Source organism: Podarcis melisellensis, assembly GCF_964234715.1.
Source record: "Podarcis melisellensis genome assembly, chromosome: 8".
Taxonomy (NCBI): Eukaryota; Metazoa; Chordata; class Lepidosauria; order Squamata; family Lacertidae; genus Podarcis; species Podarcis melisellensis.
The window spans coordinates 12,869,284-12,888,662 of NC_138540.1; the positions used below are offsets into that span (position 1 = coordinate 12,869,284).

At 44.5% G+C, this 19,379-nt stretch overlaps 1 protein-coding gene across 2 annotated transcripts; it reads left to right on the top strand.

Moving 5' to 3' along the window:
- Nucleotides 1–664: 664 nt before the first annotated feature.
- On the top strand, nucleotides 665–18,789 carry LOC309376782 (uncharacterized protein). 2 transcript variants are annotated; one of them, XM_081923589.1, is made up of 9 exons: nucleotides 665–2,243; nucleotides 4,141–5,221; nucleotides 5,548–5,610; nucleotides 10,055–10,189; nucleotides 11,356–11,530; nucleotides 13,371–13,469; nucleotides 14,966–15,057; nucleotides 16,152–16,289; nucleotides 18,415–18,789. In XM_081923589.1, the coding sequence occupies exons 1-9, from the start codon at nucleotides 2,107–2,109 to the stop codon at nucleotides 18,724–18,726; spliced, it is 2,232 nt and encodes a 743-aa protein (XP_081779715.1). In that variant the 5' UTR covers nucleotides 665–2,106; the 3' UTR covers nucleotides 18,727–18,789. The 2 variants fall into 2 exon arrangements, with proteins under 2 accessions (XP_081779715.1, XP_081779716.1); XM_081923590.1 differs by lacking the exon at nucleotides 5,548–5,610.
- The last annotated feature ends 590 nt before the right edge of the window (nucleotides 18,790–19,379 follow it).

Below are 19,379 nucleotides of genomic sequence, written 5' to 3' on the forward strand. Positions count from 1 at the left end.
GTGTCCTCTATTTAAGAGGCTTCTACACTGCAGCCTCTTACAGTTATTTTAACTGAGTGTCTTTTAGTTTTTATGCTCTTACAGTTGTTTTAACTGCGTGTCTTTGTTTTTAGTTCTTATCTGTTTTAATTATCAGTTTTTTATCTATCCATTATCCGTGTTTAATCTTGTATTTTATCCAGATGTTTTATCCTATGCCTGTTTCCTTGTCCTCATTTGCTCTAACAATTATCGGTTAAAAAAAATCCTATCTGCTATTTTATCTATATGCTTTTTTAATCCTGGTCTGAGACCGTAATAAAGTTCGTTCATTCAGGACTGTTGTGCCAGCTGATTGTCAGTTTTTTACTGAAGCTAAATTAGCAAAGCCAGCTATTGCTTCTAACACAATTGCTTTTAACACACTGTCTCCTGTGACAAATCCGCACCCCCCCCCCCCCGTTTTATTAAATTTGCTTAGTAACATAACATTATTTTATATATATATACTATAAAACAAAGAATACAGAACAAAAATCATTCATACTACAGTGCCTAACTACATAACATTAATATATATGGTTTCTGAGGAAAAGGCTTACATAACAAAATCAATTCAAAATACCATCCGGTTTACTCCCCCCCCCTTCCCCTCCCTCCCCACTCCACCTCCCCCCCCGTCAGGCCTTCCTTCTTCATATCTTTATCCATGTAGACAGTCTGTTCATTCGAGCTTGTATGTTAGGGTTGGCTTCCTCTCATTCTATCCAGTCCCTGTAAAAAGCCCATTTATTTGTGATTCTTTGGCATTTGTTTTCCCATCTATCCTCTGCCACTATCTGTGCAAATATTTCTGATTGTACGTATTCAAAAACATGATCATTCCACTTTTCCATATTCCATTTGGCCTTTTTTTTTCCATCCCAAAGCAATAACTGCCATTCCAGCTAGAATCATAATCTTGTACAACTCTTGCTTATTACTTTTTACTTTGTTGTCTCCCAGTATTCCCGAAAATAACAAATCCCTATTAACTTCTATGTTTATTTGAAATAGTCCAGAAATTACCTTTATAATCTTTTGCCAAAATTCCTTAACCAGATTACATTCCCACCGCATGTGTGAATATAGTCCTTTTTCCTGACCACAATGCCAGCATTTGGGACTAAACCCTTTCACTATATACGCCATTTGTGCCGGAGTTCTATACCATGTGTGTGAACCCCAATCCTATATAGGCATTTTGACCCAAAATTAAATTCTAGTGCAGGCATAGGCAACCTCGGCCCGCCAGATGTTTTGGGACTACAACTCCCATGATTCCTAGCTAACAGGACTAGTGATCAGGGTTGATGGGAATTGTAGTTCCAAAACATCTGGAGGACCGAGGTTGCCTATGCCTGTTCTAGTGCCTGCAGTGGGGCTTCATCCTAGTGAGCATTAACCAGCTAGTGCCTTTTCTTTTTTGAAAACTGATGTTATTTGCAACACAGTCCTCGCCTTCAGTTCCAGCAGGGGCGGGGAGCCTTTTTTAAGCTGGGGTCTGGATCTGTACCTTCTGAGAGCCAGGGTGCACCACACAGGAGCAAACTGCTTCCCCCATCTGCACTATAGCTGGCAACACAGAATGAATAAAGAGAGCGTTTTTCACTTTATGCTGGCGTTACGTTTTGAAAGAAATAGCTTGAATAAATGAGCAAATAAATTTTCCATGCAAGCGCACGTTTAAAAACTTTGCAAATGAATTTTCATTAGGGAGAGTTTGTATCCCAAACATATTTAAGTCTAACCACTTGCCTTTCCCCCAGTTACAGCTGCTAGATAATTCTGCCCCCACCGTTTGCATGATCAGTGTAGGGAGTTAGCCAACACGGCTCGCGGACCTGGAATGGTTCTGTGGGTCCTCTCCATCTTTTGCCACAAACAGACATCTCAGTTCCTCTTCCAGCATCAGCACCACCCTTTACACACAGAGAGGGGAGAGCCACTGGTACCCTACCAAGCCTCCAGAGGGGGATAACTGCTGCTTCCAGGCACTGGGACTCAAAGGAGCTTTTGAACAAGGTATCATCTCTGGCCAATTCCCATAATCTCTGTTTACCAGTCCCCAAGTCTGGGAAGGGTTCCATGTCTGGAGTGGGCAGCCAACGGTTTTTTACCTCCTCAACTTCACTCAAGGGGAAATCCAACCTCAAGCAAGACAACGGCAAGGAAGAGCAAGTTTGGGGGCAAGGGAACTCGTGGAACAGCTGTGCAACCTGCAGGTAGGTGCTGTAAAGGAGACAAAAACCAGGAGAAAAGTTGTGCTGAATTTTTACTGGAAAGGGGGGGAAAGTGGGAAGTTTCAGGGAGGGGAGAGATCCAGGAGACCTAGGAAGCCGGGAGCTATCAGAAAAGAATGGTTGTGTGTGTTTGTGTATTTAATACGCCTTTTCATATACAGGAAAAACAAGGCAGTAGAAATTGATCTAAACAGCATAAAACAGCAATCAAACAACTTTGAAACTGGCTAAGGAAACAGACTGAGATTTGGTCAAATTGATGGACCAGATTCTGAATATAAAAAGCTTTAAAAAATATTATTCAGATGAACCATAAACTAACCAAGGAACCGAAATTTACCACCAGAATGCAAACCTTATTCAGCTGATCCTCTCTGCACAATCCCCCAAACTGTTAAACCCATTGAGAAAATTAAATTTCATCTCTTGAGTGAAAAGCTGGATAATTCAAGCCAAGCAAACTGATTGGGGATAAGAATTATCAAAGATGGAAAAAAAGAAATTGATTACAATTAAGTTTTTCATTTCCACGAATTTGTTCTGTGCTATCCACAATGTATAATTATTTTACTGAATCATAGATTCAAATATAAAAGGTGCAGTAGGAGAAAATGAAAGGGCTAGAAACTGTTTTTAAAAAACATTGAGATTGCTAGGTGTTTTTGTTTTAAAAATTGCACGGTTAACTTGAAATGTAAAAACTTGCATTGTTAGAAACAGAAAATTGAATAGCTCAGAAGCAGAGCTAAGAAAGGAATGAAATTATTCACAAATGCAAACCATTTATTCCCTCAAATGTTCATATTTTTCTCTAAAACGTCTTGCGATCCATTTTGGATTCCCCCCCCCCCAGTTTGCATCAATAAAACAGCTGATATCTAAACCAATTTGTGTGAGATAAATGTTTGCTAGACTTTTCTAGTTTGCTAGACTCGTTTCAAATGGGAAGGCTTAGTAGGAAACCAATAAATTTTATGCTGATACTTATTATTGCAGAGGAGGATGTTAAATCATCACATTTCTAGATCATCACCACAGCCCCATCTTGCCCTATGGGTTCATCAAAAAAATCCTAAGCTCCACAGCAAATTCATGAAGCAATCTTTCAGAATATTTTTTTCTCCTATTAACTCACCATCAAATGCTGTGTTGTCCAGTTGCATCATTTTCACTATACTTGCTCTGGAAAAAAGTGGTGTTCTATTTTCCCTCTTTTTATTTATTTGCACAGAGGTGCTCTTATGTGTGTGTTTTATTACAAATATAGCAGAGGAGAAAAGGGATAAGGAAGAGGAAAAAACAAACACCACCAATTCCTATTGGCATTAAGAATAATTCATCATCCAAAAAGATAAGAATAACCCATCAAAAAGGCTGCTGATTTTTCATCAGGTCTTTTTTTTAAAAAAAATACCCCAGATACAGATATAGATTAGATACAGATACACACCATTGATTTATTAACTGCCTTCTCAAGGCGATTTACACATAAGGTAATTTAAAACCATTAATAACACTTGAGACAACAAAAGCACCTAAAGGAAGACTAAAACTGCCACCAGTTTTTAGGGTTTTAGCCTTGCTTTAAATTTATTTGTTGTCTTCTTGCTTTAAACTGTTTTTAATTACTTTATGTCCCGTTTATCCAGCTGGGAAAACCTGACGTGACGTGAAAATGTGGAGAAATGAACTTATGAATGGGAAAACGAGAAAGGGAGGAAAACTGAGATTGATATTGACTCAGCTGTGATTCCTGCATTCCAAGGGTTGGACCAGATGATCCTTCGGTTGCTTTCCAACTCTGCAATTCTATGAGTCTGTATATCTTTCCGCTTGTGAAGGGGACAAAATTAACCAGTTTCTCCTTTCCTTTCCTCAGCTTCTGTCCCTGTAGCACCAGCAAGACAGTGAGGCGAATCCTGGTCGCCTGCCTGGTCTCCGTGGCCACCCTGATGGGGAGCATCTCTCTGGATTTAAGCAAAACTCTGGAATCGTGGAGGAACGCCAAGGCGGCCCTCACCAGCATCCCCTCCTGCCAGACCGTCTGGGTCCTCCATCTCGCCAGCCTCTTCAGAGATGAGATTCGTAGCCCGGAAGATGGCGAGGGCAAAGCACTGAACACGTTCTTCCTGGATCGCGCGTTGGGGAAATTTGCAGTTTCCTGCGAGGGATCCGGAGGGAAGGACCATGTGATGCAGGTGCCATGCAAGGAAGACTTTGGGTGCCAAACTTTCGCCAGTGAGATCAGGGAGAAGCTGAATGGCACCCAAGCGGCGGTGATGGGTCTCGCGTGGTCCAGGATTGTTTCCGAAATCCTCGAGGTTTTTGGGAGTCCTGAGGAAGACCTTGAAGCGATAAAGTCGAACCCAGATTGGGTTGACGTGGCGTCCCTCAGAGCCATCCTCAGAACCAAAGGAGGCTTCCTGAAGCCCCAAGAGATGCCTCCATCATCTTCTGTGGAGGCCCAAGGCCTGTGGTACCAAATGTCTGCCGTTCTGACCTATGCCGTCATCGCATCTGAAAGCATTCGAGGGTGTTGGGCGGAGAACCCAAACCTCTCCATCTCTTCCACCCAATATGGGGGCATCCCAGTTTTCTCCCCACCACCCTCGCCATTGCCACTGGACGAGCATTTGGCGAAGGACTTGGATTCCTTGCAGGCCTGCTTGTGGGAGAAGAGCCGTCAGAGGCTCAGCAAGAAATCCAGAGATATCCTCTCCCTGGTGAGCCTCAAGATCTGCCTGCTGGCGGTCGCCAGCCTCATCTACCCCATCGTCCTGGTGTCGTTCAAGGAGATGACAGATTGGATCTGGAATTACGCCAGGAGCCTCAAGGAACGGACAGAGGATTTGAAGCGTGAGCGGAGCTTGGCTGAGGACCTCCTGCACCAGATGTTGCCCAAATCCGTCGCCAAGCAGCTAAGGAAACGCAAGCATGTGGAGGCGGAAAATTACGACCAGGTAAAAATGCCGTCACAGGTGACTTGCACACCTTGCACACCGCTAGCCTGGTCTCTTCGATTCAGGGATGTCGCTCAAGGGCAGTCAGTGCAGAGAATAAACAAATAATAAAATTTGTATCCCACCTTTCCTCCCAAAGGGTCCCAGTGCAGCAAACCACCTCCATCGAAAACATCCTACAAAACAGTGAGAAACCAGCCACATTTTCTCTGCCAGTGAGTTCAGGGTTGCTAGAAACAGCATCTTTCAGCCTTCAAATGTTCCCCACTGTGTTACATTTTAAAAATTATTATTATTAACCTTTAAATCCCACTTTTTTCTCCAAGGAACTCAAGGCGTTGTACCCAGGGATCTCCCTCCTCAGTCAATCTTCAAAACAACCCTGTGAGGTAGGTTAGACCAAGATGCAATGACTGGCCCCAAGGCCATCCAGTGAGCTCCAAGTGGAGGGATTTGAACGCTGGTCTCTCCAAGGTCCTAGCAATGTAGCACAAGAGGATGGCAAGCGTAGCAGGAAGATTCTAGGACAATCAAAGAAACATTTCAACATTTCAGTGTAGTGTAGCGCAGTGTAGTATCAAAATATTTTTTAATGGATAGATACCTTTTCAAAATGAGAGCAAGGACATCAAGTGATACAGAGGACAATCCTAGTTGTGTTTTCCGATGTATTTCTGAGCGTGAGCAGATTTTTATTCTGAAAGCGTGGCCCAGAGGAGAGTGGTGGTACTGTATATGTTGACAGGGTAGGAAATTTTGCAAATAAATTGAATAAATGAAAACAGATAACACGCCAAGAGGCTTGAGGCTTTCAGCTTCCCAACAGACCCCTTTCCCCAAATGCCAAATGAACAGTTTTTCATTCAGATAATAATAATATAATAATAAAAAATATTATTTATACCCTGCCCATCTGGCTGGGGTTCCCCAGCCACCCTGAGCAGCTTCCAAAAAAATATTAAATTACAGTAGTCTGTTAAACATTAAAAGCTTCCCTAAACAGGGCTGCCTTCAGATGTCTTCTAAAAGTCTGGTAGTTGTTTTTCGCTTTGACATCTGGTGGGAGGGCGTTCCACAGGGCGGGTGCCTCTACCGAGAAGCCCTCTGCCTGGTTCCCTGTAGCCTTGCTTCTCACAGGGAGGGAACCGCCAGACGGCCCTCGGCACTGGACCTCAGTGTCCGGGTAGAACAATGGGGGTGGAGACGCTCCTTCAGGTATACTGGGCTGAAGCTGTTTGGGGCTTTAAAGGTCAGCACCAACACTTAGAATTGTGCTCGGAAACGTACTGGGAGCCAATGTAGGTCTTTCAGGACCGGTGTTATGTGGTCACGGTGGCCGCTCCCAGACACCAGTCTAGCTGCTGCATTCTGGATTTGTTGTAGTTTCCGGGTCACCTTCAAAGGTAGACCCACATAGAACACATTGCAGTAGTCTGAGCGAGAGATAACTAGAGCAGGCACCACTCTGGCAAGACAGTCTAAAATTCTCAATAACAAAAGATTTTATCGGCTGTTGTCTTTATGCCTTAGGGATAAGAATCGAAAGGAGAGTAAGTGGGGTCCAGTGGCGTTGCAGGCTGTTGGACTAGTTGAACTCTGCAATTCTATGAAGAGCTACTGCTCCTCATAGTTCCCTCGCACCTCTTGGGTGGTCACATGTTGGCAACCATTTTGAAACGCCTTCTGCTCCCCAAAGGTTTGCCAGGAAATGGTACCTCGCAGGGAAATAAACGACCTCATTTTCACCATCTCCTCCCTCGTCTCTGGGTGCTCGGGGATCGTCATGCAGGGGGACCCTCTTGACCGCACCCCACCCTGACAAAGAATTACATTTGCATTTCAACGAGAGGTGTAATTTCCTAAACAATTCCGTAATTGAGCAATTACGAACAGCCGGATCAGAACCCTCGGCATCAAAGACGAAGCCTTGGAGGAGAGAATTGCAGAAAGACATCTGGAGATAATTGCGGCAGCTATAGGGAATTCAGAGGGGGGAAACGAAGAATTAAGCGAGGATCCGGGAAGCCTTTAGGACAGAATATCAAAGAGGGCTTTTTATAATCACAGGAAAGACACCTTTCCTCAAATCCTGCTGTGGAGCTGTTTTCCCAAACCTGGAGTAGTGTAGTGGTTAGAGTTCTGGACTGGGACCTGGGAGACCTGGGTTCGAATCTCCACTAGTCTGTGAAACTCACTGGGCCAGTCATTGCCTCTCAGCCTGACCCACCTCACAGGGCTGTTGTGGGGGTTAAATGAGTGAGCCACCTGGAGCTCCTGCGGAGAAAAAGGTGGGACAAAAATGTAATAAACACGTAAGCACACGGCTATCTATTGTGTAGATGTGATAGCTGCTTAAACACTTGTCCTGTGATGGTTTGGCCCGGAAGAAGAGCAGCCTGCTAAGAGCCACCACAACGTCTGGAGCAGCCATTTTTATTTCCCACAATGCTCATGGTGGTGGCCATGCTTCGATGGATTGTGGGGAAATTTAAAGAGCAGTCCTGCAAGTGAAGGTCTGGGAGCAGCCATTTTGATTTCCCAAGATGCTAAAATGGGAAATTAAAACGGCAGCTCCAGGGGGAGCACATACTTTCCAACATTTCTCTGATGAAAATAGGGATGTCCTATTCTATTCTATTTATTTATTATACACTGCTCATCTGACTCTTGGGTGACTTCCAACATATATAAAAATGCAATAAAACATTAAACATTTAAACAACTGCCTTCAGGTGGCTCGGGGGTCAGATAACTCTATACCCTCCAACATTTCTCCGATGAAAATAAGGACGTCTGACCATACCCTTCAACTTTTCTCCATTGAACATACAGATGTCCTGAAGAAAAGCGGGACATTCCAGGATCAAATCAGAACCTGGGACGGCTTCTGTAAATCCGGGACTGTCCCTGGAAAATAGGGACACTTGTGTGGGAATGTTCAGCGTGGCAGGAGAGGATATATTGTTTATTAATATCCTTCCTAACTTGCGCTAGTGAGTTTCTTTATGTAGCAGAGTTACATTCCCCACATGCACAGCAGATAGCTGGTTGCAGGCTTGTGTAAGCCTCTCACTATTATACAATTCAGTCTGTCTTCAGATTGAATTGTATATTCCTGGTAAATTCCCTTTAGGTAAAGGGTAAAGGGACCCCTGACTATTAGGTCCAGTCATGACCAAATCTGGGGTTGCAGCGCTCATCTCGCTTTATTGGCCGAGGGAGCCGGCATACAGCTTCCGGGTCATGAGGCCAGCATGACTAAGCCGCTTCTGGCGAACCAGAGCAGCGCACGGAAACGCCGTTTACCTTCCCGCCGGAGCGGTACCTATTGATCTACTTGCACTTTGACGTGTTTTTGAACTGCTAGGTTGGCAGGAGCAGGGACCGAGCAACGGGAGCTCACCCCGTCGCAGGGATTCGAACCGCTGACGTTCTGATTGGCAAGTCCTAGGCTCTGTGGTTTTAACCCACGGCACCACCCACATCCCTCAAATTCCCTTTAATTCCTCTTAAAAGAATAAAGACTCAACAATCTTATTCAAAGTCAATAAAAGAAGTTTACTCACATCAGTTCACAGTTGAATCCATGAAGGCAGACTTAGCTACAAATATGTACATGTGGATCTACCCCATATGGGGGGATAATCCCAGTGCAAGCAGAGCAGTCCTAGCTAAAAGCTGGTCAAACGATGAAGGAAGTCAAAAAGAGGGAAGGGGTGCTGCGTGACTCGTCCTTTTATTACCTGAACAGGTAAGGTCACGCCCACCACTAGTCACATGCAAGGAAGGATGCTCCAACCCAGGAGGTACAGGAAGTTTTGACTGGCTGAACCAACATCCCCTTGCATGTCCACTCTAGGAAAACAAGGAATGTTGTACTTGACTGCTCCCAGTGGATTGCATCCCACAACTTGGTGGGTCTGCACTATTACCACTGCCTCCCCTCTACTTCCAAGTAGGCCTGGGGCACCCCTACAGTAGGAAAGTGCTCACCTTATGGAGCCCCCCCCCCAACCTTGAGCCAGCTCTACCTGTAACCCAGGAACCAGCCCCCTTTGTTGGAGAGGTATGGTATATATATTTATTTATTTTAATTAAATTTTTATTAAGTACAAATTAGTAAACGTACATATTTACAACAAAAGAAAATACAAAATAAAAAGAAATATATATAACCAAGGAAAAAAATTAGAGAATACTTCGTCTTTTTTCATATTTACAGTTATTTATACCTCTATAAAATGCTATTCACAATAAAGGAGTGAAATGAAAGATAAGATATCAGAAAAAAGAAAAAAAGAACAAAGAAAAAATAAAGAAGTAAAAGAAAAGGATCATAGGTGAATTTTTTTTAAAGTACTGGTAGATAAGTATTCACTATATATAGCCGTTTCCCATCTATATTTATATTCAATTGTATAATTTCATCTTGTCCTTAACTACCTTAAAAAGTGTTTAAAAAAAAAAAAAGACTTCCACCGTTTGCCTCATGCATTTTTAATCCGTTCGTCAGATCCTCTGCTCTTCATATTTTCCATTTGGATTTCCTTAATGTCTCACTTTGTATTTTTTTATATTACGCTCAAGATTATTCTAAACACAACCAGATTTTTATAGTCGAGCCCTGGTTTTGTAAAGAATCATTTAAGAACATAAAAGATTTTTTTATATTACGCTCAAGATTATTCTAAACACAACCAGATTTTTATAGTCGAGCCCTTGCTTTGTAAAGAATCATTTAAGAACTCCCACTGCTTCATAGCCATAGTTTTGGATTTTCTCCTTATGATGATGAGGTATGATAATACAGCCCAATCCATTTCACCACAACAGGTAACCATCTTCTTCTCGGATGTTGTGGGTTTCACCAGCATCGCTGCCTCCTGCACCCCGTTACAGGTGGTTGAGATGCTCAACAACCTCTACGTCTGCTTCGATACCCGGATCGAATCCTACGACGTTTACAAGGTCAGTGGCTTCTGGCTTTGTTAAAGCAGCGCCGTGGTCAGGGAAGACTTATGAGGCAGGAAAAGAGGAGGGCAACCCGAAAACGATGGAGTGGCCAGAGCGCTTTCCCTCCAGGGCCCTACCTGGCAGGGCCATTGTGAATAACAACAAGCAACATAAGGTTTTCTGGAGATCAACTTGATGGATCAAGTTGATGGATCATGCTGAAATGGCTAAAAGAAGAATCAGAAATCAAGAAGATCAAAATTTTAATAAGGAATGGGGGAAATTTATAATTTATCTTAAAAACCATTGTAAACAGCAAAAAAAGTTAGTAGGATTGGAATAACACTTGTAGTTTAAGGGTGAATTTTGGACATAATCCAAAAGGTTTGGATTATGGGAAAAGATGCAGGAGGAAATGATTAACAATAAGACCCACAAAGGGGAAGAGGGAAGTCCAGGAGGTTCTTTGGAATCTTGTTGTATGTTGGATATGTGATTGTAAAACTTTAATCTGACAACCATATGTATATATATATAAAGATTTGCTGGAGATGCACCTTTTTTGATACTTGGAATGCCTATTTTTGAGATTGTAAGTCATTTCAAAGGGACGCAGGTGGCGCTGTGGGTTAAACCACAGAGCCTAGGGCTTGCTGATCAGAAGGTTGGCGGTTCGAATCCCCATGACGGGGTGAGCTCTTGTTGCTCAGTCCCTGCTCCTGCCAGCCTAGCAGTTCGAAAGCACGTCAAAGTGCAAGTAGATAAATAGGTACTGCTCCGATGGGAAGGTAAACGGTGTTTCTGTGCGCTGCTCTGGTTTGCCAGAAGCAGCTTTGTCCTGCTGGCCACATGACCCGGAAGCTGTACGCCGGCTCCCTCGGCCAGTAAAGCGAGATGAGCACCACAACCCCAGAGTCGGCCACGACTGGACCTAATGGTCATGGGTCCCTTTACCTTTACCTTTACCATTTCAAACTGCTTTTAATACTGTGTCTTAATTACCCTTAGGGTAAAAGGCAGGCAGAAATAAATTTATAGTAGTAGTAGTAATAATAATAATAATAATTTGCCTGGTGACCAAGCCACCGAAAGCATGTTTTATATTTTCACTCAGATCTTGATTAAATGGTCCTCAAGGTCTCTTCCAATTCCACAATTTTTGGGTCCCTCTTCCGCACCAGGTGGAGACCATCGGGGACGCCTACATGGTCGTGAGCGGCTTGCCAGAGAGGAACGGCACAAAGCATGCCGATGAGATCGCCAAGATGGCTCTGGACTTGGTGGCCGCCGTCCGGCAAGTCGTGATACCCCACATGCCCAGCGGCAAACTGCAGCTACGGGCCGGGATTCACACAGGTGAGACAGGTTTGCAGAGATGGAGAAGAGGCAGCCACATGGGGGCAGCGGTGTCCAACTCTTTGACTTGGTATTCACCTTTCTGTCAATTTTAATCATTTTTTAAAGGCATTTAACTGATTTTTAAAAACCCAATAGTTTCATTTTTATTCTTTTTGTAAACTGATTTGTGTCGGGTTGTTGTTGTCGTTCTACAATCAAGCAGTGCACATTATTTAACTAAATCAGTGACTGCAATGATAAAGGGAATGGAGCGACTCCGCCTATAGGGAAAGTTTGCATCATTTGGGACTTTCCCGTTGAGAGAAAAAGCAAGTAAGAGGTGACGTGTAGAAGTTTAGCACGGCAGGGAACAATTTTTTTCTCCCTCTGGAATCTGAGGACATCCAATGAAGCTGAATGCTGGTAGATTCGCGACAGAAATCTCCTGAATTTCAGTCCTCGCAGCACAAAGTTAAACTATGGAACTCCTTGCCACAAGAGGCAGGGATGGCCATCAATGTGGGTGGCTTTAAGAGAGGATTAGACAAATTCGTGGAGGAGGAGAGTGCTATTGATGGCTACTTGCCACAATGGCTATGCTCTGCCTCCACAGAAGAGGAGAAGGAAGAGGAGTTTGGATTTGATATCCCGCTTTATCACTACCCTAAGGAGTCTCAAAGCAGCTAACATTCTCCTTTCCCTTCCTCCCCAACAACAAACACTCTGTGAGGTGAGTGGGGCTGAGAGACTTCAGAGAAGTGTGACTAGCCCAAGGTCACCCAGCAGCTGCATGTGGAGGAGTGGGGAAGCAAACCCGGTTCACCAGATTACGAGTCCACCGCTCTTAACCACTACACCACACTGGCAAGGAGAAAGCTCTTGTGCTCTGGTTTCCCATATACAGTGGTACCTTGGTTCTCAAATGCCTTGGTACTCAAACAACTTGGAACCCAAACACTGCAAACCCGGAAGTAAGTGTTCCGGTTTGCGAACTTTTTTCGGAAGCCGAACGTGCTCCGTTTAGAGTGTTACGCTTCCAATTTGAGTGCCACACTTCCGTTTTGTTTTTTCACCTGTTTTGTTTTTGTGACTGTGTGGAACCCAGTTCCAGTACTGTATTGGTTGATTCTGTGACTGCAGTACATTGTTTATTGCTTTCATTTTATGGAGCAATGGTCCCGTTAGATAGTAAATTTCATGGTACAGTGATACCTCGAGTCACATACGCTTCAGGTTACAGACTCCACTAACCCAGAGTTAGTACCTTGGGGTAAGAACTTTACCTTAGGATGAGAACAGAAATGGTGCAGCAGCAGGAGGCCCCATTAGCTAAAGTGGTACCTCAGGTTAAGAACAATTTCAGGTTAAGAACGGACCTCCAGAACGAATTAAGTTCTTAACCCGAGGTACCACTATAAATGCCTGTTTTAGGGGTTGTTTTTAAAAGTCTGGAATGGATGGATCCATTTTGTGCTGCTTTCTATGGGAAAGCACGTCTTGGTTTTGGAATGGACTTCCAGAACGGATTAAGTTTGAGAACCAAGGTACCACTGTCCAGTGGCGTAGCGTGGGGGGTGCAGGGGGGGCCGGACGCACCGGGCGCAACATCTGGGGGTTAGGGTTAGGGGGTGCAAATCCACGGGTTAGGGGGCACAAATCCACGGGTTAGGGGGTGCAAATTACTTGCCTTGCCCCGGGTGCTGACAACCCACGCTACGCCACTGTCATTGGCTACTATAAGAAAAGGATGCTGGAGTGGATCTGGCCTAATCCAGCGGGTTCTTCTTATGTTATTGAACAACAAATCATCTCTGCCTGCCCTGACATTTACCCTTCTCTCCCTGTTTCTCCCACCTAGGTCCGTGTGTGGCTGGCGTCGTTGGACACAAAATGCCTCGATATTGCCTCTTTGGTGACACGGTGAACACGGCCTCTCGTATGGAGTCCACCAGTTTGCGTGAGTGGCTGTGCCCCCCACAACCTCCCTCCATGTCCCTCTGCCCCACGAGATCCCAGAGAGCTTGCCATTGCAGCCAGTTTGCATTATTCTGTTCAGGGTTTTTTGTTTTTTTATTTCGTTTTTCAGATTAAAATCTTACAGTCACATATCAAACATACAACATAGAAACAAGATGCCAAAGAATCTCCTGTACTTCCCTCCCCCCTTTGTGGGTCCTATTTTTAATCATTTCCTCCTGAATCTTTTAGAATATTCCAAGTCTTTTACCTCTCCATTGTATCCCAATTCACCATTAAACTACAAGCGATATTTCAATCCTACTAACAATTTTAACTGTTTACAATGGTTTTTAAGATAAATTATCAATTTCCCCCGTTCCTTTTTGAGACTTTATCTTCTTTCCAACTGTGATTCCAAATTGTTTTACAGTGGTACCTCGGGTTAAGAACTTAATTTGTTCTGGAGGTCTGTTCTTAACCTGAAACTGTTCTTAATCTGAAGCACGACTTTAGCTAATGGGGCTGCTGTGCCGCCGCTGCATGATTTCTGTTCTCATCCTGAAGCACAGTTCTTAACCCAAGGTACTATTTCTGGATTAGTGGAGTCTGTAACCTGAAGCGTTTGTAACCCGAGGTACCACTGTACTTGGGTTGTAGCCCTTGCTACTCCTCCTACTCAGAGTAGACCCACTGATGTTAACCAAGCCTTATTAATTTTACTGGGCCCGTAGAGTAGAACGCTCAGACTGTTTACACACCATGCATTTAAAGCACACGACTTCTCTCAAAGAAATTCTAGGAATTGTAGTTTGTTAAGGATGCCGGGAGGTTATAAATTTCCCCCCTTCCTTATTAAAAATTTGGTCTTCCTGATTTCTGATCCATCCAGTCATTTTAGCAATTTCGGCATAATCCATCAACTTGATCTGCCGTACTTCTCTGGTCGGGACTTTATCTTCTTTCCATCTCTGGGCCAATAACATCGCCGCAGCCGTGATCGCATACATAAATATTCCAGCATATACAAAAACGTAATTAAACATTAAAAACTTCCCTATACAGGGCTGCTTTCAGATGTATTTTAAAGGGTGTATAGTTATTTCTTGACATCATATATATGTGGGTGTGGGTGTATAATTTTTTATTAAGTTTTCTTTTTTACAATTTTGAATTTCATGTTAAATGCCTGTTTTAAAGGTTGCTTTTAAAAGTCTGGAATGGATGAATCCATTCTGCATTACTTTCTATGGGAAAGCACACCTTGGTTTTGGAACGCTTTGGTTTTGGAACGGACTTCGGGAACGGATTAAGTTTGAGAACCAAGGTACCACTGTAGTAAATCAATCAATCAATCAATCAGTAAACAAACAAACAAACAAACCAGGAGGATTATGGGTTGTGGGGGTTTGACCTACAGTTTCCTCTTTTGACCAGGAGGTGGCGCAAGGACAGCTCCTCGTTTAACTATGTGTCTTCTGATAACTCATTTCCCAGCTCAGAAGATCCACATCAGTTCAGCCACATACCTTGCGCTGCTGGAGGACGATGCCTATGACATTGAGCTAAGAGGGGAGATTGAAGTGAAGGTGACTGCTACTATTATCTCCACTCATTTAGCGCAGCCTGGGGCATTTGCAGGAGAAAGGAGAAAGGAAGGCGAGTTCTCTGCCCCAAGGAGCTTACAGTGGGGTTGTGCCCAACTCAGTTTTAATCAGAGGAGATCCCTTGAGATTAATGGGTCTTCTCTGAGCAGGACTAACTATAGGTTATATCCAACTAAGTTGTATTAATTTGAAATTAGTGGGACCTAAGTTAGTCTTGAGGACTAGTAACTTTATTTTGTATTTTTAAAAAATGAAGTGAGATTTCTAGGGTGCACCAGTTTGAGCCAGATATCACACTCTGGGTTGTTTCTGACTAAGTTCAACACAGAGCAAACCTGTTGAAATTAATAGAGTCACTCACATCCACTAACTTCAGTGGGTCTACAACCAGCACTGGCTGCAATCCATTCTGGATTTATATACGAAGAAAAAGAGGATGGAAATAACTTCCTGTTATTATTATTTTAAAAAAAATTGATTACATTTACCAAATACACCAAATACCTAATAATTGACTTTATGTTTTGGAAAATTGTTTTTCCATTCGCTGTGCGTTTGCACACCTCTTGAGATATCCTGGCCAAATGTTGCACAAAACCAAGAAGCATGTTTGCATCTATGTTTGGAAACAGTTGGGTGCCATTTTGAATCAAGATGGCAGATGGACCCTCTCAAAACTGCACAGGTTTGGACCAAATTTAGGTTTATGGTTACTCAGATCAAGGAGCTAGTTTTTGCCTGTGTCTGGATGCAACCGGGTGCCATTTTGAATCAAGATGGCAGACGGACCCTTTCAAAACTGCACAGGTTTGGACCACATTTTGGTTTGTGGTTCCTCAGATCAAGGAGCTGGTTTTCGCCTGTGTCTGGATGCAACCGGGTGCCATTTTGAATCAAGATGGCGGACCAAACCATTTGAAGCGGCACTGATTTTGAACCCCTGATTTCACGGCTGTGCCAATTTCTTTGGCTTCTGAGAATTCCCAAATACCCCTACCCAGACAAAAACATGGTTACATCACCTTGGCTAAGCTGAGGGTTTAGAAATCTCCCCTTTTCTTTCTCATCCTGGGCAGGGAAAAGGGAAAATGAAGACTTACTGGCTGCTTGGGAATAAGAATTACAGCATCCAGAACGATAGCCTCGTGTGTCACTGGAATCCGGCGTTATCGCAGAAGAAGAAGATGGAACTCAGCCTCGCCTCCATCCAGAAAGTATGGCGTTGATCGCTCTGAAATAGTAGGCTGACATAATTTCATCCATTGATTGAGACCTGATTTAATCCCCATGAAGGATGCGGGTGCCGCTGTGGGTTAAACCACAGAGCCTAGGGCTTGCTGATCAGAAGGTCGGCGGTTCGAATCCCCGCGACGGGGTGAGCTCCCGTTGCTCGGTCCCTGCTCCTGCCAACCTAGCAGTTTGAAAGCACATCAAAGTACAAGTAGATAAATAGGTACCGCTCCGGCGGGAAGGTAAACGGCGTTTCCGTGCACTGCTTTGGTTCGCCAGAAGCGGCTTAGTCATGCTGGCCACATGACCCGGAAGCTGTACGCCGGCTCCCTTGGCCAATAAAGCGAGATGAGCACCACAACCCCAGAGTCGGCCACAACTGGACCTAATGGTCAGGGGTCCCTTTACCTTAATCCCCATAATAATGGCTGTGGCAACAGTAAACATGCTTGCCAGCTTGCCACAGTGGACCAGCAGAAGCTCTCCAGGATTTTGAGGGAGCCTCTTCCAGGTCTACCTGGAGATGTCGGGAATCGATCCCAGAATCACCTGCATGCAAAGCAATTGGACCCCCATTGAGCTACAGCGTTTGGGATTTTGTTATAAGAGAAAAGGCGACATGATAGAAGTTTGCAAAATTAAGCATGGGGTGGAGAAAATAGGTAGAGGAAGGTTTCTCTCCCCACCTTCTCTCTCATAACGCTAGAACTCACAGACATCCAATGAAGTGGAGCGTTGGAAGATTCAAGGCCGATAAAAGAAAGCCCTTCAGTGTTAGCCTGTGGAACTCTCTCCCACAGGCAGCCACCAACTCGGATGGCTTTAAAAGAGGACTGGGCAAATTTATGGAGGAGGCAGCTAGCCATGATGTCTGTGTTCTGCCAGTCGCAGGCAGAAACGCTTCTGAATCTCAGTTGCTGGAAGACACAGGACGGGAGGGTACTCTAGTGCATGGATCCTGCTTGTAGGATTCCCCCACCAGGGGAAGAAGATGTTGGCCTAGATGGGCCATTGCCCTGATCCATTTATACAGCATTGTAAAAATGAAGGGGGGCAGGGAAGGAACTGAATTCCTCTAGTACAGATTTCCCAATGTCACTGCTTACATGCAGAGAGGGAGAGAAGCTATTTGAAAATAATAATAATAATAATAATAATAATAATAATAATAATAATAATAATAATAGATTATTTATATCCCACCCATCTGTCTGGGTTTCCTCAGCCACTCTGGGCGGCTTCCAGCAAAATATTAAAATACAATAATTCATCAAATATTAAAAGCTTCCCTAAACAGGGCTGCCTTCAGATGTCTTCTAAAAGTCAGATACAGTGGTACCTCGGGTTAAGAACTTAATTCGTTCCGGAGGTCCGTTCTTAACCTGAAACTGTTCTTAACCTGAGGTATCACTTTAGCTAATGGGGCCTCCCACTGCCACTGCGCAATTTCTGTTCTCATCCTGAAGCAAAGTTCTTAACCCGAGGTACTATTTCTGGGTTAGCGGAGTCTGTAACCTGAAGCGTATGTAACCTGAGGTACCACTGTAGTTGTTTATTTCCTTGACATCTGGTGGGCGTTCCACAGGGCGGGTGCCACCACCGAGAAGACCCTCTGCCTGTTTCCCTGTAACCTCACTTCTCACAGGGAGGGAACCGCTAGAAGGCCCTCGGAGCTGGAGTGTCCAGGCTGAGCAATGGGGATGGAGACGCTCCTTCAGGGATACTGGACTGAGGCCGTTTAGGGTTTTAAAGGTCAGCACCAACACTTTGAATTGTGTTCAGAAACGTACTGTGAGCCAATGTACAGTGGTACCTCGGGTTACATATGCTTCAGGTTACAGACTCCGCTAACCCAGAAATGGTGCTTCAGGTTAAGAACTTTGCTTCAGGATGAGAACAGAAATCGTGCTCCAGCGGCGTGGCGGCAGCAGGAGGCCCCATTAGCTAAAGTGGTGCTTCAGGTTAAGTACAGTTCCAGCTTAAGTACGGACCTCAAGAATGAATTAAGTACTTAACCCGAGGTACCACTGTATGTCTTTCAGGACCTGTGTTATGTGGTCTTGGCAGCCGCTCCCTGTCACCATTCTAGCTGTTTTCCTCTCTCAACAGTCAAGCACATGTACAGCCGAGATCCTGGCGGACGAGAGAATCACGGCAGCACCCTATGATCAGAGGGGCTCCCTTGGCCCCCACGGGATGAAGCCGCTTGACGTGACCATCGGCAACGGAAGCCAAGGGCACACCTGTCCTGCTTTGCAAGAGAGCCCGGGGGCAAGTCGCCTCCACCTTTCTGGACCCCCGAATTCAAGAGAGGAGGAGAGAGGCCCAGACTTGCTGAACCACCCGTGGCACCGCCCAGACTGCGAGGGGATGCCGCTGCAAAAGACAGAGCTGCTGCCAGGGTTTGTGGGTGCTGTGTGAAGGGGTGGGGGCCCTGGGAAAATCAGCTTTCCCATTGCACCCCATTGGAGCTCTTGCCTGGTTTTTTTTTATTATAAATTTTTATTTATTTTGGGAGTTTGGGGATGGAGTTTGAGTGGAAGGGTGCACTGGGAAAATAGACTTCCCCATGGTGCCTGAGAAGGCCCTCTCCCCGGGATTTTGTGAAAGGGATGGTGCACTGGGAAATATATTCAGAGTCGAGAGTGGTGAGGAGGAATGGAAGTTCCCCCAGAATGTCTGCTTTATATACATTATTTACACAATGGGCCCCATGTGATTGGCTAATTCCAGGATTCACTTGTAGGCCAATCAGGTTGCAGATCCACTTCCACCTGGAGCTGGATTGAGTGGCTCCTGTGGACCAATAAGACTGCTGCATTCTGAATCCTACTGTTCTAGGACCAATCAGACTGCTGCATTTTGGATCATATTCTAGGACCAATCAGACTGCTTCATTCTGAATCCTATTGTTCTAGAACCAATCAGACTGCTGCATTCTGGATCCTATTGTTCTAGGACCAATCAGACTGCTGCATTCTGGATCCTATTGTTCTAGGACCAATCAGACTGCTGCATTTTGGATCCTATTCAACTCAGTACATAACACACTGGGAAACCAGATTTTCCTATGG